Here is a 25,882-nt window from a genome sequence, read left to right as displayed (position 1 = left end):
AAAGGAATAAAAGGCACTTAATTTTTTTAAAAATGGAGCTTCAATGCACATAAAAACTTTTATTTTATTTCTTTAGAAAGAGTTGTTAATAACAGCCTACAAAAAGGCTGGACTTGCAATAATAGACCACTGTGCGGATTATAATATTTATAAACCTAATGCGTGCTCCTGACCGTTTGTGTACTTGAAGAAGTACCCAAACGCATGTGCACTAAATCCAAGGATGCCGCTCACTCCAGATGTTACTGGAATAGCGTAGGCGCAATGTTATTTAGTGCAGTGCTGAGCTATCAATATCGATTGTGGCTGCCTGTAATTTTTAATGTGCAAAGATCATGCTATTCTGATTCTCTTGAGCTGCCATACGTCTGTGACTGACGTAGATGGCTGAAACCACGGATGCACATTGGTGGGTGCATGCACAAAGCCTCTACTTAGGTAGACCACCATGAATGGACTTGTATAATGAGTCCCATGGTGGGTTTGGAAAAGCTTCACATTTTATAATGAAATTAGAAGAAACAACGCAGAACTTCTAAATTAAGATATTTAATTATATTTTTTAATTTGCAACGATCTTTCATATTAACTTAAAGGGACCGTCAACACCAGCATTTTCTTTGTTTTAAAAGATAGATAATCCCTTAATTACCCATTCCTTAGTTTTGCATAACCAACACAGTTATAATAATACACATTTTACCTCTGTGATTACCTTGTATCTAGGCCTCTGCAGACTGCCCCCTTATTTCAGTTCTTTTGACTGTAGTGTTGTGCTTACTTCCTGGTTTGGTCAAAAGGGCACATTGAGGCTTCCATACAAACATGATGTCATCAAGAGGGCTGTGCTTAGAATCAGTACAGTTCAGAGAAGCCATCTTGTGACAGTTTGTGATGCAGTTATAAAGTACAATGATTGAACCTGAGCTTTGACAATTGCTGATACTAATAAATGTAATGTCAGCTACAGATCACTGCAGAGGATACAGCATCAGCCAGACAGGAAGAGTAAGAACTGTCAGTTACACATTATAAGTTATATTGCAGTTATACAGTTAACAGTTATACAGTTATCAGTTACCCTGGATTACTATAGTGCTGCATACACAGTGTACAGGACTGCTAATATAAGGAGTGCAGCAGCCATTCATTATAAAGGACTATATATGTGTATCTATCCATATTACTGTGTGCAAATCTACAGGAGCACCTTGCTATGTCATGCAGTAAATAAAGTGCCAGTTTACATTTAGAAGTTGCAAGTGCATCATTCATATAAAGAGTTAATGTTTGCTATGTAAGGACATTACATTGACAGACTTGCATTTTAGCCAATCAGTGCTCACTCCTCTGTAAATTCACGTGCATGAGCTCAATGTTATTTATATGAAAACACATGAACTAACGCCCTCTAGTGATGATAAACTGTCAAATGCAGAGGCGGCCTTCAAGGTCTAAGAATTAGCATATGAACCTCCTAGGTTTAGCTTTTAACTAAGAATACCAAGAGAACAAAGCAAATTGGGTGATAAAAGTAAATTGGAAAGTTGTATAAAAAGACATACCCTATCTGAATCATGAAAGTGGTTTTTGGAATTGACTGTCCCTTTAAATTATTTTTTGAGTTTCATATACCTTTAAGTGCTGACAGTAGAGCCTACATGGCATGTAATAACCACTTTAATAATTGTGCCTGGTCTCCATTTTGGTATCAATAAAATATTGAAAGCTTAATTTAATAACCAGCTGCACATCCTCTTTATACTGCTACACCAGATAACGTAATATCATTTTGTAGCTTCCTCCCATTGCTTTTAGTACATACACTCATCCTTCCAACTATAGATTCATTTTGTATCATTCACACCAACCACATATCTGAATGTCTTCCTCTCTCACCTTCAGTTTTACTAAGCTTGAGAGCCTCTCTACCCGTAGACCCCTTTGTATTAAAGCGCTCCTGTCACTAATTGTGCTCAAGTGCAGGGCATTCCTTTAAGTTTGTATGAAACATAAAAATGTTCTTTTGTGATTCAGACAGAGCATAACATTTAAAAAAAAGTTTCCAATTTACTGCTATTATCAAATTTGCTTTGTTCCCATGATATTCTATGTTGAAGAGACACCTGGGTAGGCATCTGAGCACTACATGGCAGGAAGTAGTGCTGCCCTCTAGTGCTTTGCAAATGGATAACATTATTGCAAAACTGCTGCCATTTAGTGCTCTAGAAATGGGCCGGCACCTAAGCTTACATCCCTGTTTTTCAACAAAAGATTACAAGAGGATTATGAAAAATTGGTAATAGAAGTAAATTAGAAAGTTGTTTAAAATTGCATGCTCTACTGAATCATGAAAGAAAAATGTTGGGTTTCATATCCCTTTAAGTGGTGCAGTAATCATAATGTACCCTCACAAATGTAGCCTTATTCTACTTGGTAATGTATAATTGTAATGTACCCAAAAAATGTATTGAACTTTGTATAGAACTGCGCAATTTGTTGAACTTTGTAGGTAACCAAAGTTATTAATAATAATTTAGCTAGTAGGATTTGTAATATGATTCTGATGGCTTATGTAAAAGCTGCCATGTTCAATAATAAAGGGACAGTAAAGTCATAATTATAGATTCATGGATTAGATAGAACATACAATTTTAAACAACTTTCCAATTTACTTCTATTATTTAATTTGCTTCATTCTTTTGTTATCCTTTGCTGAAAAGTTTATCTAGGTAACCTCAGGAGCAGCAAAAAAACTAGGTTCTAGTTGCTGATTGGTGGCTGCATATATATACCGATTGTCATTGGCTCACCTGTGTGTTCAGTTAAAAACCAGTAGTGCATTGCTGCTCTTTCAATAAATGATACCAAGAGAATGAAGCAAATTATATTAGAAGTAAACTGGAAAGTTTAAAGTTGTATGTTCTACCTAAATCATGAAAGAAAAAATGTGGGCTTCATGTCCCTTTAATGTTTTTCTCTTTTTAATTAATATTTAGGGTAACAGGAATCTCTAGTTCATACACTTCTTCAATTGTGTTTCCCGCTTGATGTCCCTGTAACTTTTGTATAGGATTAGTTACCGGACAGTGATCACACATTCATTTGCTACTTTACATGAGTGACAACATACTCATTAGACTTGATTAGCTATCAGTACGTTGCATTATTCAGACTAAGAATAGTAACATGATCTGTATGTACCTAACTGTATTGTCAGTACAGTAATTGCTAAGCTGACACAGTCTATATATTTAATGCATTTGAGGGATTAAAGGCTCAGATATGCTCTTAAAGGGACTGTTCATTGTAAAATAGTTTTTGCCTGACTATGTTCCCCATGACTTGTTATACCAGCTGAAGCATATAAAATGTATGAACAATTGGTTTTATGCTTCTTTTTTTTTTGCAAAATAAATAGCTGGATTTGTTGTATGCAACCACAGTCCATCAAAATGAGCTAAGCTTGCAGAAAGATCAGATCTCGTTATCTTATCCCACAAATGCTTCCCTTTCTTATCTCCATCTCTGTACAATACTAAATTGAAAATTAAAATTTTAGAGCTTTATCTCTTCCACCTCCCACTGTGAGTTTAATTTCTTCTGCTGGCTGTGTTTACATAGTTCCTCAATAGCCTATACTTTAGGTATAGAAACTTTCAGTATAGGTAGGAATACTACAGGTTAAATCAGCAATTTCGAATGCCAATATAAAAGCTAAGGAGCTATTTGTAAACAATTTAAGCACTCCAGAAAGTAAAATGGATCATTGGGAAATTAAAGGAGAGAAAGTTTTTGGGTAAACTGTCCCTTTAAATATGCTTTCATAGGTAAATCACCAATATTAACTACTAATACCTATGCATTGATCATATACGAACTGACAACCAATCCACATTGGATTTCAGTATTTCCATTGTTCTACACGTTCACCACTGCATTGCACTTTCCTCTATTTGACAATCTACTTATTGGAGGTTAAAACTTTGGGAACGTTATTCATACCTTATTGGAACGTTATTCATACCTTATTGGAACGTTATTCATTCCTTATTGCAGGGCTCGACAAACTCAGGAGCCTGGGAGCCACTGGCTCCTAGAATTTTACCCCTGGCTCCTAACTTTTTGGGTTATTCTCCATATATCTATATACAAATCCAACTGTCTGGCTCCTAAAAAATATTTGTAGCAAAAGATACTCTCTCTTGTAGAACCCACAGTGTGCCTGGTCGGTAGGAAATGTTGTGATATATAAGCCAGTACTCTGTGCTACCGGACTCACCCGCTCCTCGGCTCTGTCAGATGCTCCACCGAGTGGAATCTGCTGCCTCCCCTCACTCACTGCCGTTTTCGTCCGGTCCTGGGGTGTGGGATCCTGGAGCCTCACAACTTATTATCCGGGTAAGTGGAAACTAACTTGGTACAGTTGAAAACTTTCTTTCGGTCCTGGCGTGAGGCTACTGTACCCTGACAAACCCTCCTCAGACGTCATCCGGGGTAAGGGGGGCGTGGTCCACATACATGTCCTCCGTGGACAGGAAAGAAGTAACTTGATTGTAGCTGCGGGGAGTCAGTGGTGCAGCGGTTGAACAGGGAGTGTGAGGAGTAGTCCCCTCTGGATGTGCTGACACGCTTGTAGGTCAGTGTAACTGGACAAGCAAAAAAGTGTAGCGGAGCACCAGTCCAATAGTATATAATAAAAGTAATCTTTATTAATCTTCAAGATAAAACAGAACAACAACAGGGTGCCATTCTCCTAATAGGAGTCAGCTCCTACAGCTGCTGACATGTTTCGGCTGTTGCCGTTATCAAAGCTGCTTGTCTTTGCAGGTGAAACCCTGCCCTTTAAAAGAAGTGAACAATGACTCCTGTTGTTATTATCAAAAAACATTTTGATATGCTGAAGGCGGATGAGGATTTAGCTAATCTATCAGTGAAATTATGCCATTTTACATACTGGCGAAGTAAAACCATAGGCAATATGGTGTCCCCCACTAGAATTTCTACCAACAAAAAACAGGAGTCTTCCTGGCTGACCCAGAAGGGCATGTTTAAATGTCATTTTAGAGATTGTGTGGCTTGTGAAAAGGTGGAGACAGGGAGCACTTTTTGCTCCACGGTAACAGGACAGGTATTCACGAAAAACATGTGTCTTAACTGCAGGTCCACCTACACCATCTACCTGGCCACTTGCACATCATGTGCAAAACAATACGTAGGTCTCACGACCCGAGAGGTCAGGTCAAGAATTAGAGAGCACCTCTCTAATATCAGGACGGGCACAGCCACTACACCAGTGTTAATTTTGACTGCAAGTTTCAATTTAGTCTTAGTTTTAGTCTTTTGACTAAAATGCCATTTTAGTTTTAGTCATATTTTAGTCATCTGAATTGTTTTAGTTTTAGTCTAGTTTTAGTCGACTGAATCTTCAATACATTTTAGTCGACTAAATATCCAGTAGATTTTAGTCAACTAAAATCTAAGGGGTTTAGTTGAAGTATAATGCATTATTTAAGCATTTCTCTATCATTTGCAAACTGATTACATACTCCAGGAGTAAACATAACACCTGTTAATATTTATGGTATTAAGGTTTAAACATACAATACAGACACCGATTTAACCGTTGTGATATGTAACATCTTTATTAAACTTAAAATTAAATAAAACCAAGTTTCATAAACAAGCAGAAGTGCAACTTTAAAATATAAAAAAAAAAAAAACTGTATTGGCTGTATTGAACATATTACCCAATATAAAAACTTTAACAGTTCTCCGTTAATAATTAAAACAAGTATCTAGAAACTCAACACAACAAAAAGTTTCTGCAGCTAGCACAGACACAGCATAACTTAAACCCATATTCGTGGTTTATGCTTATTTCCATAGGAAGAATCAATTGATTGTTCACAGATTCAAAAACGTTTCAGCAACAATATTAACACTGCTCTAGAACTTCCAAACTTATTATAAACTCCTGGAGTAAAGGTTTATTAACCTGTTTTCTTTTATGGTATTAAGATTTAAACATGCAATATAGATTTAACAGATTTAACTGTTGTGGTATATAACATGTCTTTATCTTAAAATTTAATAAAATGAAGTTTCGTAAATTTTACAAAAGAGCAGTAATTGAATATGGATTGATAAAAATGTTTTTGTCAGCAAATTTTGATTTAGTTTTAGTCATAGTCTTTTGACTAAAATGTCATTTTGATTTAGTTTTAGTCATAGTCTTTTGACTAAAATGTCATTTTAGTTTTAGTCGTATTTTAGTCATTAGAATTTCTTTAGTTTTATAGTCATTTTAGTCTAGTTTTAGTCGACGAAATTAACACTGCACTACACCCCTTATCCAACACTTCACCAATTTACATGGGAAAAGTTCTGATACTTTTCATTGGACATGTATTGAAAAAATCACAAAACTGCCAAGAGGGGGGGACAGGGATAAAATTCTGTCCAAACGTGAGATCTTTTGGATATTTAAATTGCAAACAAGATACCCCTCAGGTCTCAATTCCATGTATGATTTAATCAACCATTGGGAGTGATGTGGACCTGAACCCCTTTTTATATATTCTTATATATTTGTGACCACCACAGAGGGACTCTGAACTCTTATTTATCTTAGTTTTGTTGTTCTTGCCAACTAGGTTTAATTCTCTTGTTTAAATCTCTAGTTAACTTTACTCTGTCATTAAGTCATTTGAATGGCAGCCACATTCTGCTCTGAAAGAAGAGGGGGGATGAATAAGAAGAAAAAGGGTAAAAAATAGGTTTTCTGCTGTTCACCAAAGTCTTAGTTAATACTTTTAAAAGACACATATATAGCGTTTCCATAGTTTATTTTAATTCAAGGGACACATGCATAGTAAGGTCACTTGTGAGTATTAGGGATTATAATTCTGAGTAAACTCTAATTAAATTGTGTTTATATTTACACGCCTTTATGTTCAACATTCTCTCAGCAAGTTAAAACTATATTTTAGAATTAATATAGAGCTGATTGTATATTGTCACAGTTGCAATGTATATAACAAAACATGTAAAGTTTTCTTTCACTATTTCTGCTTAGAGATATATGTACTCTCAGGCAGCATAGGTCTCTTGTACTTTAATATTCTTGTCTTAGTCACAGGGTATAACTGTATATAATAACCTGAGGAAAGGAACTGGTTAATTTACAAATGAGTGTTGTTAAACCATTATCCAATAGGAGTCATTGTTCACTTCTTTTAAAGGGCAGGGTTTCACCTGCAAAGACAAGCAGCTTTGATAACGGCAACAGCCGAAACATGTCAGCAGCTGTAGGAGCTGACTCCTATTAGGAGAATGGCACCCTGTTGTTGTTCTGTTTTATCTTGAAGATTAATAAAGATTACTTTTATTATATACTATTGGACTGGTGCTCCGCTACACTTTTTTTGCTTGTCCTAAAAAATATGCCTGGCTCCTAAATATTCTTATTGGCTCCTAATTTTTAACATATTCGTCAAGCACTGCCTTATTGGAACTTTATTCATACCTTATTGGCATATTTTGTACTTTTAACTAGCCAGATCCACGTGTTTTTGGTCACTTTTAGGACCATCCTATACATCAGTCTATTTTTATCCAATTTTAAATAGATTATTATTATTATTATTTTTTTAACAATTTTTATTGAAGTTTCAAGAAGAAATAAAATACAAACTTTGCCCATCAATAATAGTAACATCCGATTATGACACACAATATTGTTACATACAAGTGATCCATGCAGCTAGGAGGAGGGTAACAGTTGCAAACATCACTTTGAGACATTAATGTTAGGGCGTACAAAAATAATCATGACAACACCAATACTCAAAGACAAACCATAGCGAATGGGAGCATATGTCATGACTAAAGAGGTATTGCCAGGCACCTTGTATAATTAAAAGTAGTAAACTTTATTGAGTCAAATTAAAACATAGTGAGAGAGGGGATAAAACATCCCTGAAGTTAAGCAGACTAACATGTTTCGGCCGAAACATGTTAGTCTGCTTAACTTCAGGGATGTTTTATCCCCTCTCTCACTATGTTTTAATTTGACTCAATAAAGTTTACTACTTTTAATTATACAAGGTGCCTGGCAATATTTCTTTCTCTGTTTGGATTTCTCTTTTGCCACTACCAGGCACCTGGCTGCTTTTGCCGACTGGAGACGCGGACCAAAGACTAAAAGACCAAAGAATCAAGCTGATCAATGATATAGCATCCCGCTATATTGACACACAAGTTTCCCTATACCCGGTACAGTTTACCTCTGTTATACAGGACTTTCGTATTGGACTGAGGAGCTTGCTCCTTCGATTCTACCGTACTACGTCAGAGGCTCGACTCCCCACAAGGACCAATCGGGGAGGAGCTGTGGGACACACCCAGGGCTGGGACACAGACAGCGTTCGCTCCGCTAATGGTGGACGGGCTGGGACCCGGTGAAGCGCACATGAAAAACTCCCAGGCTGCCGGAGATAACTCTCATTTCCGCGTTTAGTGGACGGGTTGGTTCCCGGTGTAAGACGGCAGCTGGTGAGTGAAATTGGCTCTGAATATTCTGAGACTGTTTGTGTTCTATATATATTTGCCCCTGAAATACTATATGAAAATTTTTCTGCATCTGTTACCTAAGTACCGGGTATTAGGGTTGTCTATGAGCGAGAGGGTCCCGTTTGTGAGTGATACTTGCTCAGGATTGCTGTACCTACATTTTCCGGTAAACTTTACCTAACATGTAATATATTACATTGGTCTGCACATTACACTCCAGGATTGCGGGGTGCTGCAAAGTTACTTAACTATATGATTGACTGAAGCATTTACATAATGGACACATGCCCCTGCAAGACATATTAAGCTTTACTATCTGGCATCTATACTATATACATTTGGATTAGTGACAATATAGGTTAGGTTCTCCCCTTTTATTTGTTTTCATGACTAAAGAGGTGTCAAATATAGTTTTGGGCTAACCAATATATAACTTCATTTTATGTGTTAACAACTGGAGTCTGGTCTCCACATCTATAATATGAAGAAAGTATAAATTCCCATTACAGCTGTCTTGATGTGAAGAGTTGGCTTTTAAGGTGACCACAGGTGAGTCACAGAGAGTGGGGAAGGAAAGGTGTTGCAGTGGGCAAGAGCCACTCGAATTATGGGGAAGATGGAAGGGGGGGGAAGGGAGGGAGGGTGGGCGGAGCCAACTATGGTAGGGTTGCAGGGTGGGCTTATTCATAGTATTATATAGACTATAGATGTAAATATAGCAATGATTAAGATAGGGATTAAGATAGGAAGCCAAGCTAATGTTTTGTGTGCTATGTGTACCTAAGGGCGCAAGTAGTCATAGCAATGGTAGTTGAGAGGGGGGGATAAGGAGGACGGAGTATTCCATGTGTACCCTAGGGGGGGTCATGTCAGAAGAGACAAGCAAATAATATAGAGCGGGGATATTAATGTAGGGGTGCCTTATCCATTTTACAAGTCTAGGAATAAATAGCTCTATGGTAGTCTCAGGTCATACTAAGAACTTGGAAGGTAAGAATAGTTAAGCAATACTCAATACTCGTTCTAGAGGTGGGTCCAGAAGTCATCAGCATATAATATGAACCTTATAAGGGGGATTCCCCGTATGTATATTGTAAATTGTAAAACCTAGATATCACACTTTTAACATTATATAGAAGACTAAGACATTAACATGTATAATTACCAAGTAAATTTATGTGTGGGCAATAGACAAAATGACGTATCTGCTTGCTTTACTTCAGATGTAGTGTTAGGTTATATACATATAAATATCATATAAAGTAAGGAATAATGAATAGGGTACATTATCTTCTATAGCTTGACAGAGGTCTGCATGAATAACAGTTGATATTAAATTCGACATTCAGGAAGGGAGAGTGAAATAAAAAGGAAGATAGAGTTACAGTGTAGGGTCCACTGTATAGAAATGGGATATCACTAGGCACATCACCCAATGCCAATCTTCCGGCATAACCTGGCTTGAGGATCATGGAGGGCACTATAATTTAGCTCAGTATTACAGTTCATGGTCCGGATCATGGAGCCCACATGTATGCTGCTATCAGTTCTATGACTATGGAGCTCAGATAGGGAAAACAGATCTTTCAGGACTATGCCGCCCTGATATCTAGGTTGCTCACTGTGTAGTAAGAACTCTGTAAGGGACAAGACGGGAGTGCTGCTGTGCTGCATCGTGGACAAGGACTTGGGCCTCACTCCTCTATCTGCATGGAAACCTCTCAAATCGCTACCGGTCTTCTCTATGTCGGAGCCGGAGTGCGTAGCTTTCAGGTATAGAGGAGGAGGTGGGTTATCCTCAAAGCCGTTGCATGCAGTCAGGTTCACCTCAACCCCCATTCCGACCGGCCGCTCCAGAACAGGAGTCGGGTGCATCATGGTGAAGTCGGCGGTGAGATCAGGCTGCTGGGGGAAGGTAAAGAGGCCTTGTCTGGCTGTGTCCGCCATCTTGTCCCTTTCAAGTAGATGCGCCACCGGGGCGGGTAGATTGTCAAGGTCTTCCTCTGGCGAGTCCGGTGCTTCTTCTCCGCTGAGAGACAAGCATTGAGAGAGGTGAGCGAACTGGGTGTCCATACGGGAGCCCAGTAGAGTCAGTGCCTCCAGAATTAGGGAATCCATCCTCTCGGCTAAGAGAAGGATCAGATCTATCCCTGCAGGCTAAGCCGTGTAAAAGAGTCTAGCGGGTAGGAGCTATCTGAGTCCTGAGAACTCCGGTAGAAGCAACGAAAGCAGTCAGCTCCTTACTACCAAGGGAGACACTGAATCCCCGTCGACACTGTTTCCTCAGTTGGTCTCGCAATCCTCTGCCAGATGACTCAAAATGTAGTCAGAGAAAGCTATTATTTAATCTGCGATCATATTTGCCCTATGAAACATTATTTTAGGGCTATTTGTGGCTTTTGTTGGTTCATTAGAGCAGGAGTTCTGAAAACCTGCGTCTGCTCGGCTCAAGAGTTGGCTCCTAAATAGATTATTTTTTTAACTATTTTTCACTATTTAAAAAATAAAATAAAATATATATATATATTTTTGGACAATTTATTAACATATTTTGGGGGATTTTGGTTTTCTTATTTTATAAATATTTCTGGGGGTTCAGGACTACTATACACCCGCCCATTTCTCTGTTTGGTCGAGTGCACATCGCCAAACCTCATAGATTTATGATATATAGCAATTATCAGATTACTTTTTGTTGATTTTCCCTGTTTTTGTTTTGTTTTGTCATTCCTTTTCTTCACTATAAACCTTGTCTTATGGCTTAATATTTGAGAGCGCTGTCTGATCTTCTCTTGTGCATTGGTTTTTTTTTATATGGACTCCATTTAATGTAGTGACTTTAAAGGATCTGTCGCATTCATTTGATAGCAGCATTTTAATATTACTCCACCCACTCCACCCCTGTGTATCCCCTTATCTTCGTTCATACCAGTACAGGTTTTTTTTCAGCGCTGACACATATCTTGTTGTTTCATATACCTATACATACCTATATTTAACAACCTACTTCAGTGTGATAGTAGTTTTTCTTTACTAGTCTCTGATTGAATTCATTTGTAATGTAATTTAAAGTGCTACTATTGCTCTTTTATTTGGCGTGTGAAAGAAACCAGTAAACTATAGAAAAGATACCATGTTTCTTCCTTGATTGTCGGTTTCTTTTTAAATACCCAGAATACTTACTAGTTAGTTATACATTTTTTAGGAGTAAGGAAACTATTTTATAGAAGTTCTTATGCAAAATAAATTAAAAAAAATAGGAGCCAGACATGACACTTAAAGATAGAGGAAAGTAAAAATTAAACTTTAATGGTATTTTAAGATTGAAATGTACTTCTAGTTTGACATTTTGCTTTGTTCTCTTGGTATTCTTTGTTAAAGAATAAAACTAAGAATGCTCAGGAGCGTTCATGTATCTTATAGCACTCTATGGCCAACATAGAATACTAAATAATAAAAACATTCACACTCCTGAGTCATTTTTTTTTTTTAAATGCGCTTTCTAAACCAATAAAATTTTATATTTACTTTAATGTCCCTTTAAGTATCATAGATCCCACACTCCATGGATTGGTTAAGCCCTGATCTAGGATATAATGCATAGTAATTTTATTCGATCATTCTTGAAACTAAATTTCTAATTATGTCCACAAATTTGTTTTCAATAAGATTATCAACCTCTTAAACAAATTAGTATGACAACTACACATTTCTAAAGCTTAAATATATTTGCCAAAGAAGATAAGAATAAGAAAAATGAGTATAAAAAAAACAAAAATGTATCCTTACTTGATAAATATTTTTTTTTCATAGTGGCCTCCCAGTGGCCAGGAGTTAAATCACAGGAGTAATAGCTTGTGGACTCTCACCACCTTATGAAAGAAACGAGAATGGGTGGAAGGACATTGAAATATTGTATTATCTTAATGATTATCACAAAACATACAGCCTTGAATCAAATTGTATGAAAAATAATTGACGTGTTACCTTCATCATATCGAAGCCTGGATTCTGTTCCAGGAGCTGCACTTGGAATGCCTTTGTACAATCCTTCTCCAACAAAGTCAGTATAAAACAGCATAAATGACATTACTGCCATCCAACTACAAAGCTGAGCAGCACACAGGTGCTTTATTACGGTAGGAATACGGCAGTAGCTATGATATATTCTTGGGGTGATTGACCAACAAAGACTCAACAAACAAAATAATGGGCTACACTTCCAGGATCGTGTCTTCCATTTTGGTATGCAACAGCACTTTGAGAAAGATATTGATGCAATAGATTTCCTCTCCACTATTTGTGGTGGACCATAGACAGGTTCTTCAGATGTCTTCATAGTGACAAGGACACTAATTATAAATATAATACTTAGCATTAAAAAGAGGCACTCATCTTGGCCACCGAGGTAGAGTGACATGTAAGTGTAGTTCCAGTTAACAGATGTCATTAGGTATCCAATGCAACCTCCAATACTAATCATGAATGAGAACATAGCAAAGGCTTGGCTGCAGCCTTCATCATCATGGTATAAGTCAGATAACAGAGCCTCCAAGGGAGTAAAACAGAACTGGACGCAACAATCTAATAATCCTACCCCAAGAATTAGAAAAAATATGTGGGCACCTTTTTCCCTGTAGGTAAAATAGGAGGCAAGTAAGTCTGCATGTGGAATGATGAAAAGTGAGAAGAGAACCCCAAGAGAAAGGAACCAGAGGAATGGACGTCTTCGGCCATAGCTACTTTGGCAATTATCACTAGCTGAACCGATCAGTGGTACAAAAATGAGTCCCAGCACTGGTCCTATACCTGCAAAAAAGAACATTATAGTCAACAAATGTATGACATCTCTGCATTCACAGATAAAATAATTAAAAAGACATGCAACACTATATATATATATATATATATATATATATATATATATATATATATATATATATATATATATATATATTAAAATATGCCCAAGCAGCATTATGGCAGGTTTGTACAAAGTATCTCCCCCTTCCATTAACAAATGACAAATTTGATAAACCTGAGCACCAGGGTGCAGAAATAATGAGCCCTGGAGCCCAGAAAAGAGCTATGGCCCATCTGCTTAGAAAGAGAGAGGTGCATAGCACATCCCTCCTTCCCATTGTGTGTACTTGCTGCAAATAATACAGTTAACCTCTTTTTCACTTCTGCCTCCTCCTTTTCACACTGCAGCCAGGCCCAGAACATTATTTTCCTCTGCTTGGTTACCACAGAGGACTTCATTATATTGTTTTGCTATATATAAATACTCCCTACACATAAGATAGTCCCAAATATTTTCTGGAGCCTACGTTTCTCTTAGGGTAGAGTCTGGCCATTCCTTGGCTGAGTTTGGATGATCCTAGGGTCTTCTTTAAGAAACTGGGACATAAACTGATACTGGAAGTAATGGAATTAGAAAAATAAGATGGACACTGGGATAGAGTCCCATTTTGGAATGACCCCTCAAATTATGGAACACTGGGGAGTTTAACCTATCTACTGGATCTGCCAACCCTGGTAGAAATGCATGTCTTAAGCTCCATTAACTGGTGCCTTGAAGAAAAAAAACATAATTTATGCTTACCTGATAAATTCCTTTCTCCTGAAGTGTAGTCAGTCCACGGGTCATCCATTACTTATGGGATATTAACTCCTCCCCAACAGGAAGTGCAAGAGGATCACCCAAGCAGAGCTGCTATATAGCTCCTCCCCTCTACGTCACACCCAGTCATTCGACCGAAAACCAAACGAGAAAGGAGAAACTATAGGGTGCAGTGGTGACTGGAGTATAATTTAAAATTTAGACCTGGCATAAAAAACAGGGCGGGCCGTGGACTGACTACACTACAGGAGAAAGGAATTTATCAGGTAAGCATAAATTATGTTTTCTCCTGTTAAGTGTAGTCAGTCCACGGGTCATCCATTACTTATGGGATACCAATACCAAAGCTAAAGTACACGGATGACGGGAGGGACAGGCAGGATCTTTATACGGAAGGAACCACTGCCTGAAGAACCTTTCTCCCAAAAACAGCCTCCGAAGAAGCAAAAGTGTCAAATTTGTAAAATATGGAAAAAGTATGAAGAGAAGACCAAGTTGCAGCCTTGCAAATCTGTTCAACAGAGGCCTCATTCTTAAAGGCCCAAGTGGAAGCCACAGCTCTAGTAGAATGAGCTGTAATCCTTTCAGGAGGTTGCTGTCCAGCAGTCTCATAGGCTAAACGTATTATGCTACGAAGCCAAAAGGATAGAGAGGTAGCAGATGCTTTTTGACCTCTCCTCTGTCCAGAATAAACGACAAACAGGGAAGAAGTTTGGCGAAAATCTTTAGTTGCCTGTAAATAAAATTTCAGGGCACGGACTACGTCTAGATTGTGCAGAAGTCGTTCCTTCTTTGAAGAAGGGTTAGGGCACAATGATGGAACAACAATCTCTTGATTGATATTCTTGTTAGTGACTACCTTAGGTAAGAACCCAGGTTTAGTACGCAGAACTACCTTATCTGAATGAAAAATCAGATAAGGAGAATCACAATGTAAGGCTGATAACTCAGAGACTCTACGAGCCGAGGAAATAGCCATTAAAAACAGAACTTTCCAAGATAACTGCTTGATATCAATGGAATGAAGGGGTTCAAACGGAACACCCTGTAAAACGTTAAGAACTAAGTTTAAGCTCCACGGTGGAGCTACAGTCTTAAACACAGGCTTAATCCTAGCCAAAGCCTGACAAAAAGCCTGAACGTCTGGAACTTCTGACAGACGTTTGTGTAAAAGGATGGACAGAGCTGAGATCTGTCCCTTTAAAGAACTTGCAGATAAACCCTTTTCTAAACCTTCTTGTAGAAAAGACAATATCCTAGGAATCCTAACCTTACTCCATGAGTAACTCTTGGATTCGCACCAGTGTAAGTATTTACGCCATATCTTATGGTAAATTTTCCTGGTAACAGGTTTCCTAGCCTGTATTAAGGTATCAATTACTGACTCCAAAAATCCACGCTTTGATAAAATCAAGCGTTCAATTTCCATTCAGTCAGCTTCAGAGAAATTAGATTTTGATGTTTGAAAGGACCCTGAATTAGAAGGTCCTGTCTCAGAGGCAGAGACCAAGGTGGACAGGATGACATGTCCACTAGATCTGCATACCAGGTCCTGCGTGGCCACGCAGGCGCTATTAGAATCACCGATGCTTTCTCCTGTTTGATCCTGGCAATCAAACGAGGAAGCATCGGGAAGGGTGGAAACACATAAGCCATCCTGAAGGTCCAAGGTGCTGTCAAAGCATCTATCAGGACCGCTCCCGGGTCCCTGGACCTGGACCCGTAACAAGGAAGCTTGGCGTTCTGGCGAGACGCCATGAGATCCATATCTGGTTTGCCCCAACGTCGAAGTATTTGGGCAAAGACCTCCGGATGAAGTTCCCACTCCCCCGGATGAAAAGTCTGGCGACTTATGAAATCCGCCTCCCAGTTCTCCACTCCTGGGATGTGGATCGCTGATAGGTGGCAAGAGTGAGACTCTGCCCAGCGAATTATCTTTGATACTTCCATCATCGCTAGGGAACTCCTTGTCCCTCCTTGATGGTTGATGTAAGCCACAGTCGTGATGTTGTCCGACTGAAACCTGATGAACCTCAGAGTTGCTAACTGAGGCCAAGCCAGAAGGGCATTGAGAACTGCTCTCAATTCCAGAATGTTTATTGGAAGGAGACTCTCCTCTTGAGTCCATGATCCCTGAGCCTTCAGGGAATTCCAGACAGCGCCCCAACCTAGTAGGCTGGCGTCTGTTGTTACAATTGTCCAGTCTGGCCTGCTGAAGGGCATCCCCCTGGACAGATGTGGCCGAGAAAGCCACCATAGAAGAGAATCTCTGGTCTCTTGATCCAGATTCAGCGTAGGGGACAAATCTGAGTAATCCCCATTCCACTGACTTAGCATGCACAATTGCAGCGGTCTGAGATGCAGGCGTGCAAAAGGAACTATGTCCATTGCCGCTACCATTAAGCCGATTACCTCCATGCATTGAGCCACTGACGGGTGTTGAATGGAATGAAGGACACGGCAAGCATTTAGAAGCTTTGTTAACCTGTCCTCTGTCAGGTAAATTTTCATTTCTACAGAATCTATAAGAGTCCCCAAGAAGGGAACTCTTGTGAGTGGTAAGAGAGAACTCTTCTCCTCGTTCACTTTCCACCCATGCGACCTTAGAAATGACCGTACTAACTCTGTATGAGACTTGGCAGTTTGGAAGCTTGACGCTTGTATCAGAATGTCATCTAGGTACGGAGCCACCGAAATTCCTCGCGGTCTTAGTACCGCCAGAAGAGAGCCCAGAACCTTTGTAAAGATTCTTGGAGCCGTAGCCAACCCGAATGGAAGAGCTACAAACTGGTAATGCCTGTCTAGGAAGGCAAACCTTAGATACCGGTAATGTTCTTTGTGAATCGGTATGTGAAGGTAAGCATCCTTTAAATCCACTGTGGTCATGTACTGACCTCTTTGGATCATGGGTAAGATTGTCCGAATAGTTTCCATTTTGAACGATGGAACTCTTAGGAATTTGTTTAGGATCTTTAAATCCAATATTGGTCTGAAGGTTCCCTCTTTTTTGGGAACCACAAACAGATTTGAGTAAAACCCTTGTCCGTGTTCCGACCGCGGAACTGGGTGGATCACTCCCATTAGTAAAAGGTCTTGTACACAGAGTAGAAACGCCTCTTTCTTTATCTGGTTTGTTGACAACCTTGAAAGGTGAAATCTCCCTTGTGGAGGAGAAGCTTTGAATTCCAGAAGATATCCCTGAGATATGATCTCCAACGCCCAGGGATCCTGGACATCTCTTGCCCAAGCCTGGGCGAAGAGAGAGAGTCTGCCCCCCACTAGATCCGTTTCCGGATCGGGGGCCCTCACTTCATGCTGTCTTAGGGGCAGTAGCAGGTTTTCTGGCCTGCTTGCCCTTGTTCCAGGTCTGGTTAGGTTTCCAGCCTTGTCTGTAGCGAGCAACAGCTCCTTCATGTTTTGGAGCAGAGGAAGTTGATGCTGCTCCTGCCTTGAAGTTACGAAAGGCACGAAAATTAGACTGTCTAGCCCTAGGTTTGGCTCTGTCTTGAGGCAGGGCATGGCCTTTACCTCCCGTAATATCAGCGATAATTTCTTTCAAACCGGGCCCGAACAAAGTCTGCCCCTTGAAAGGTATGTTAAGTAATTTAGATTTAGAAGCTGACCAGGATTTTAGCCACAGCGCTCTGCGTGCCTGAATGGCGAATCCGGAATTCTTAGCCGTAAGTTTAGTTAAATGTACTACGGCATCAGAAATAAATGAATTAGCTAGCTTAAGGGTTTTAAGCTTGTGTGTAATCTCATCTAATGGCGCTGAGTCAAAGGTCTCTTCCAGAGACTCAAACCAAAATGCTGCCGCAGCCGTGACAGGCGCAATGCATGCAAGGGGTTGCAATATAAAACCTTGTTGAACAAACATTTTCTTAAGGTAACCCTCTAACTTTTTATCCATTGGATCTGAAAAGGCACAGCTATCCTCCACCGGGATAGTGGTACGCTTAGCTAAAGTAGAAACTGCTCCCTCCACCTTAGGGACCGTTTGCCATAAGTCCCGTGTGGTGGCGTCTATTGGAAACATTATTCTGAATATAGGAGGGGGTGAGAAAGGCACACCGGGTCTATCCCACTCCTTAGTAACAATTTCAGTAAGTCTCTTAGGTATAGGAAAAACGTCAGTACTCGTCGGTACCGCAAAATATTTATCCAACCTACACATTTTCTCTGGGATTGCAACTGTGTTACAATCATTCAGAGCCGCTAACACCTCCCCTAGCAATACACAGAGGTTTTCCAGCTTAAACTTAAAATTTGAAATGTCTGAATCCAGTTTATTTGGATCAGATCCGTCACCCGCAGAATGAAGCTCTCCGTCCTCATGTTCTGCAAATTGTGACGCAGTATCAGACATGGCCCTAGCATTATCAGCGCACTCTGTTCTCACCCCAGAGTGATCTCGTTTACCCCTAAGTTCTGGCAATTTAGACAAAACTTCAGTCATAACATTAGCCATGTCTTGTAAAGTGATTTGTAATGGCCGCCCTGATGTACTTGGCGTTACAATATCACGCACCTCCTGAGTGGGAGATGCAGGTACTGACACGTGAGGCAAGTTAGTCGGCATAACTTCCCCCTCGTTGTCTGGTGAATGTTGCTTAACATGTACAGATTGACTTTTATTTAAAGTAGCATCAATGCAATTAGTACATAAATTTCTATTGGGCTCCACCTTGGCTTTTGAACATATTGCACAAAGAGATTCCTCTGTGTCAGACATGTTTAACAAACTAGCAATTAGACTAGCAAGCTTGGAAATACTTTTCAATTAAATTTACAAGCAATATGCAAAATGTTACTGTGCCTTTAAGAAGCACAGAAAAAACTGTCACAGTTGAATAACAATGAACCGGATTAGTTATAGAAACCAAATTTTCACAGTAAAAGCATAAATTTAGCAAAGGATTGCACTCATTAGTAATGGATGAATTAACCCTTAATATCAGAAAAAACGTATTGAAAATATAAGCGTTTTTATCACAGTCAAAGCAGTCTCACAGGTCTGCTGTGAGTGATTACCTCCCTCAAAACTAGTTTTGAAGACCCCTGAGCTCTGTGGAGACGTCCTGGATCATGCAGGGAGAAAAAGGCAGACTGTGACTGAATTTCTGATGCGTAGTAAAAGCGCCAAAATAGGCCCCTCCCACTCACAATACAACAGTGAGGGAAGCTCAGTAAACTGTTTTAATTTAAAACAAACGACAGCCATGTGGAAAATAACGCCCAAAACAATTTTTCACCAAGTACCTCAGATAATTAAACGATTTAACATGCCAGCAAACGTTTAAAATCTAATTTATGAAATGTCATTAAAAGCCTGCTGCTAGGGAGGAACCGGAAGGGGAGGAGCTAGCAGCAAGATGGATGCTGGCACGCTGCTCTAAACTGAAGGGCAATATCGATCACCCCCCACCTGCGCTTATCCTTGGCCAGAGAGAACCTATCTGGTCTGGATATCCTTTTGCAGAAGCCGGCTCCTCAATTGCAGACGGACTCAGGAGCAGAGTCATTACGCCAGGCGGCGTTCTCGCACATATCTACTGGGCCTAAAGACATACAAACAGTGTGGTGGAACCAGCCTAAAAGATAACGGCCAAATGAAGGGGGACAGAGTTGCTGTTGTGGAGGCACAGATCACGGAGGTGTCCGAGTTCAGTGGCCTCGTTACTTACTGTGACCGGTAATCCCTTTCGCCAGAAGAGCTAGGCGCACCTCACTATCTCAGTCAGGATACTCCCGCATGCTGGAGGCGTAGTTCCGCATAGCCGTAAGCCTGAACATCCAAGGACCAAAGTGAGGCTTGGCAGCGTGAGGACGCTGAGACCCGATTGGCAGTACGGCGAAACTCTCTTGCAGGAAGTGCTGTATGCGGGAGGCAGGTACCAGCGGAGCTGAGAATCGGAACAACTGAGAACACAGGAGACTCGAAGGAGAGAGGACGCATGAGTGGAGCTGGTAGCAGGGGCAAGGTCTCCACTGCTCCGGTTTGGTAAGATTGTCTCTGTATCATCTCAAGTTTGGTCAAGCCAAGAACTGTTCCCTTAAAACTTGCTACAAAAGTTATATCTAGCGAGGTTAAAGGGGCTTTAATCCACTCTAAAAGCAAAGGGCAATTATTATCTTTACACACTTTGTTCTACGAACTTGAACTGTTTAAATTTTGGCTCTTGGGGACATTTAATATCTGGGACACATTAGAGAGACACTCTCCGGTCTTATAATCCGGAAAAGGGAAAGAGGCCTCTCTGAAATAAAAACGGACCGTGGAGACTCACAAAGTAATAACTACCATTCTAACACCTAATATATATAATCAAGTGATTTGGTGGGTCCAAGGTGCTTAGAAGATAACTGGAAAATTAAGGCTAAGGGTCCCAGAAGCTATTGACTCTGATAAGTTTGGAATACACCTCACACCTTTTAGAGTACTAGATAAATTGTATCCCACAATGTGTCCATTCTATACAAAAAGACCCTAGAGCTGATTATGTGTGTAACAAGTTGAGATAACAATCGCTGTGGTTTATATCTGATTTGATAACTCTGTTCAACAGTTATTGTTTGCTTGAGAAAGTTTCTTTGCTAAGTGTTATGAGGCTTTTTATGATATAAATCCTTCTGCAGGGAAAAGAGTCTGATAAATCCACAAAGGTTGGTTTAAAGGCCTTTGCATCTGGTCTTGAGTATAATAACCTTTTGATAGAGGGTATTCTAGACTGTTTTTCTATAGCAATTAACAATTTTTTCAGACAATATAACTATTCTTGTTATTTATATTGGGAATTAGCAGACTGAGATCAATATATTTTTCTGTAGGTGGCATTCACATATCCACCCGTTTTTTTAAATATAGTAAAAAGTTAGAGGGTTTCCTTTTCACAATAATTGTTTTTTAGGTTAAGTAGATTATGTATACAGAATGTTTTTTCTGATGCATGCCTTGCTGTCTCTTTTTCCTTTTCACCCTTTTCCCTTGAACACACACATTTTGAGATAAAGAAAGACACTTTTACACATTGCGTGATTTGTTCTAGCTTGGTGATATTGCTAGACTGTGTGCCTTTTTTAGCACAAATACACTTTTTCTGTAACATATCCTAACCGGATATAGACTTTAAACTCACTTAAAAGGATCCAAGATCAAGACAGAGTATTACATTCCAACTATAGATATTTTATGCAGGATCTAGCTTAATTTTTGTCACTCACTCACTTAATACATGGAAAGATTTATTTCACATACTAAATCCACCCCACCCAATATGCCACCCAAATCAAGAGAAAAAAAGCTCAAACCTAATGAGAGTAGCTCAGAGATATTTAATCCAAATGAAACAGGGGCGAGTGGTCCAGATAATGTGCTACTAATTCAACAGATCTCAGATCTGGTGATGCCACAATTTGAAGCTTTAAAATCAGAAATGGCAACTGTTACAAATGAAATTAAACAATTTTCGATCCGCATGAATGATGTAGAGACAAGAGTATCTGATGTAGAAGACAGATTTATAGTACAAGACCAGATGGTCAATGCACACGATGTTAAACTCTCAGTGATGCAAGGTAAAATCGAGGAATTAGAGGATAGGGCGAGGCGCAACAACTTAAGGGTTGTAGGACTACCGGAAACTCCGGAGTACCAAGATCTGATTAATTTTGCTGCCATCCAGCTTCCAAAACTAGTAGGTAGCAATATAGAGAATGTAAGGATACCGATAGAGAGAGCCCATAGATTAGGCCAGCCCAGAAGAAACTTAGAGGGACACTCAAGACCTAGAGTTGTGATCATTAAATTTTTAAATTTCCAAGACAAATTCCATATCCTTAGACTATATCGTAAGAACAATAACATCATGATAGGAAACAATAAAATTTTATTATTTCAAGATTTTTCTTTAGAGACCCAAAGCAAGCGCAGGGAAATGGCTCCATACTGTTCTCGCTTGATTAAAGCCAATCTCAAGGCAAGATTAGTTTATCCAGCTAAGGTGATGTTAGAGAAAGATGGTGAAACTTATAATTTTACAAAGCCTGAAGAGATTAAGTCATTCTGTCAGAGTATAGGAATTTAATTAATGTATATATTTCGATTAAATGAATCAAAAAGAGAGGAAAAATGGGAACAATGGTGATCTCTAAAGAGATGGAGACAAATCGGATACAGGTAGTTGATTTTGTCCATGGGAATTTAATCACAGATGATCTAGAGGCGTGGAAAGGTGGAATAGTAGTGTCATTGGCGGGGAGGGAGGGGGGGGACCCCTCTCTTACCATTCCCCTTTTATTTTATAAACATTTACTTTTTTATTCTTTGTGTATACTTTTAAAGTCGTTTTCCTCCCCCCCTCCCTTTTTTTTTTTTTTTGTCTCCCTTTCCCTTTTTTTCACCACCCAAATGGCTTAAATGGTTAAGTTAAAACTTTTATCTTGGAACATTGGAGGGATTTCATCCCCAAGTAAAAGGAAATTGGTTATTAGACATCTAGGACTCCAAAATCCTGATATAGTTTTTATGCAAGAAACCCATCTTAGACCTAAGGAGGCTATCAAACTTAAAAGCAAATGGGTTGGGGAGGTATTATTCACACCATATGATAAATCTAAGAGAGGTTTAGCAAAAGTAAGAAAAATAAAAAAACAAAAGCCTGCTGCTAGTCGTTCACACTGCAAGTTAGGCTAAAAGTTATATGCATACAGTATTTTCCCAGTGAAGTGCCATTCCCCAGAAATACTTAAGTGTAAACATACATACATATCAGCCTGATACCAGTTGCTACTACTGCATTTAAGGCTGTACTTACATTATATCGGTATTAGCAGTATTTTCTCAGTCAATTCCATTCCTTAGAAAATAATATACTGCAACATACCTCTTTGCAGGTGAACCTGCCCGCTGTCCCCTGATCTGAAGTTACCTCACTCCTCAGAATGGCCGAGAACAGCAAATGGATCTTAGTTACGTCCGCTAAGATCATACAAAAACCCCAGGTAGATTCTTCTTCAAATTCTGCCTGAGAAGAAAACAACACACTCCGGTGCCGTTTAAAATAACAAACTTTTGATTGAAGATATAAAAACTAAGTTTAATCACCACAGTCCTCTCACACATCCTATCTATTAGTTGTGTGCAAGAGAATGACTGGGTGTGACGTAGAGGGGAGGAGCTATATAGCAGCTCTTCTTGGGTGATCCTCTTGCACTTCCTGTTGGGGAGGAGTTAATATCCCATAAGTAATGGATGACCCGTGGACTGACTACACTTAACAGGAGAAAACTAGCGGCTACCAATTTCATCATTAAAGAATATACATAAACAATGAGCTAGTCAAAATAAACAAGTGAGTTCTCTTTCTAGCTGGAAAAAAATGTATGCCATGGAAATTGTTTTATTATTTGTGTGATTTCTATTATTGAAAAGGTTCAAACCCCCCCTCCCCACCCCCGGACCTAGTAGTAAAATCATTCTACATATAAATCAAGGTCAACAGCTAAAACAAAAATGATGCTGTCACTTCTACTCTGAGATTCATATAAAATCTAATATAGTTTAACACCTAAAAACAATTTATGCTTACCAAATAAATTCCTTTCCTTCCGGATAGGGAGAGTCCACAGCTTCATTCCTTGTTGTTGGGATATACAACACCTGGCCACCAGGAGGAGGCAAAGACACCCTAGCCAAAGGCTTAAATATCCCTCCTACTTCCTCATTAGCCCAGTCATTCTGCCGAGGGAACAAGGAAAAGTAGGAGAAACATTAGGGTATAATGGTGCTGGGCAGGGGCCGTGGACTCTCCCTATCCAGAAGGAAAGGAATTTATCTGGTAAGCATAAATTTTGTTTTTCTTCCTAATATAGGACGTTTTCCTAAGAAAACTATACCCAAGCTCCAGAGGGCATGAATGAATAACAGGAGGGAACAAAAATGAAGAGGCAGACCCTATTCTGAGTGCACCACAGCCTGCAAAACTATTCTCCCGAAAGCTGCTTCAGTCAAAGCAAAAACATCAAACTTGTAAAATTTTGAAAAAGTATGTAAGGAGGACCAGGTAGCTGCCTTACAAATCTGATCCATGGGGAAAGGCACTGCTCTAGTGGAATGAGCCGTTATCCTCTCAGGAGGACGATGTCCCGCTGTCTCGTAAGCTAAGCGGATGACACCCCTTAACTAAAAAGACAACAAACAAAGAAGAAGATTGTCTAAACTCCTTAGTAGCCTGAAGATAGAACTTCAAGGCACGAACCACATCCAAGTTGTGAAGTAAGCGTTCCTTCAATGAAGAATTATTATTAATATTTTTACTATTTTGAGTACCGTAATATTATTTGAGGACTGTAATAAATTATTTTTGTACCCCAGTAATTTACTCAATTATTACACACATATCAACATTATTTACTGTTTGACTGTGTTAGGCCTAGGTTAACTCAGGTTTATCTATCTCACATTTATTATATGTGATAGTAGTATATGCACAATTGTACCTTTAGCCCCTGGGCGCTCCTAATTCTTATCTTTATATAAAAAGAAAACCTTCCAAGATAACAATTTAATGTCAACGGAATGCAGAGGCTGAAACGGAACCTGTTGCAAAACACGAAGAACAAGAATTATGCTCCAAAGAGGAGCCCAAGATCTAAACGCAAGTCTGATCCTAATCAGAGCCTTAACAAAGGACTGCACTTCTGGGAGCTCAGCCACTTTCTTGTGCAATAAAACCATCAGGGCTGAAATCTGTTCCCTAAGAGAACTAGCAGAAAGGTTCTTCTCCAGCCCATCCTGGAGAAAAGATAAGATCCTGGCAACCTTAACTCTGTGCCAGGAAAACCCACAATCTTCACACCAGAATAAGTAGGTCCTCCACACCTTGTGGTAGATACGCTGAGTAACTGGTTTATGAGCTTGATTAAGAGTATCAATGACACTCTCAGAGAAACCTCTCTTGGCTAAGACTAAGCGTTCAATCTCCACGCAGTCAGCCTCAGAGAATCTAGATTTTGATGAATAAATAGACCTGGTATTAGCAGGTCTCTGCGACAAGGTATCTTCCACGGAGGAGATGAGGACATCCCCACTAGATCCGAGAACCACGTCCTTTGTGGCCATGACGGCGCAATCAGGGTTACTGATACCAGCTCCTGCTTGATGCGGGCCACCACTCGAGAAAGAAGCGGTAATGGAGGAAAAATAAATAAGAGTTTCAACCTCCAGGGCACTGCTAGTGCATCTATTAGATCCACTTGGGGATCCCTCAACCTCAACCGGGTATCTTAATATTGAGACGGGACGCCATGAGATCTATCTCCAGCGCTCCCCAACTTGCTGCATATCTCTGCAAACACCTCAGAATGGAGACACCATTCCCTTGGATGGAAGGATTGCCTGCTGAGAAAATCCTCCTCCCAGTTGTCCACACCCGGAATGTGGATCGCTGACAGCGAACAGCTGTGGGCCTACGTCCACTCCAGAATCTGAGATACTTCCTTCATCGTCAAGGAACTTCTCGTTCCCCCCTGATGGTTAATGTAAGTCAAGGTTATAATGCATGATTGGAATCTGATAAACTGGGACGAACCCAGAAGTGGCCAAGCCTTCAAGGCCTTGAAAATTGCTTGAAGTTCCAAAATATTGATCGGGAGTGAGGATTCCTCCTGAGTCCACAACCCCTGTGC

The 25,882-nt window shown here is 39.7% G+C and overlaps 1 protein-coding gene across 1 annotated transcript in view; it reads right to left on the bottom strand.

Annotated features, from left to right (window-relative positions):
- The window catches only part of LOC128664067 (solute carrier family 45 member 3-like), a 296,255-nt gene that overhangs the window by 92,861 nt on the left and 177,512 nt on the right, over positions 1–25,882 (bottom strand). The window contains exon 3 of the mRNA XM_053718743.1: positions 12,562–13,383. Within this exon, the coding sequence (XP_053574718.1) occupies positions 12,562–13,383 (822 nt within the window). The remainder of the gene's footprint in view (positions 1–12,561; positions 13,384–25,882) is intronic.

This window comes from Bombina bombina, chromosome 6 (assembly GCF_027579735.1).
Source record: "Bombina bombina isolate aBomBom1 chromosome 6, aBomBom1.pri, whole genome shotgun sequence".
NCBI lineage: Eukaryota > Metazoa > Chordata > Amphibia > Anura > Bombinatoridae > Bombina > Bombina bombina.
This window is presented reverse-complemented; position numbering and strand designations above follow the sequence as displayed.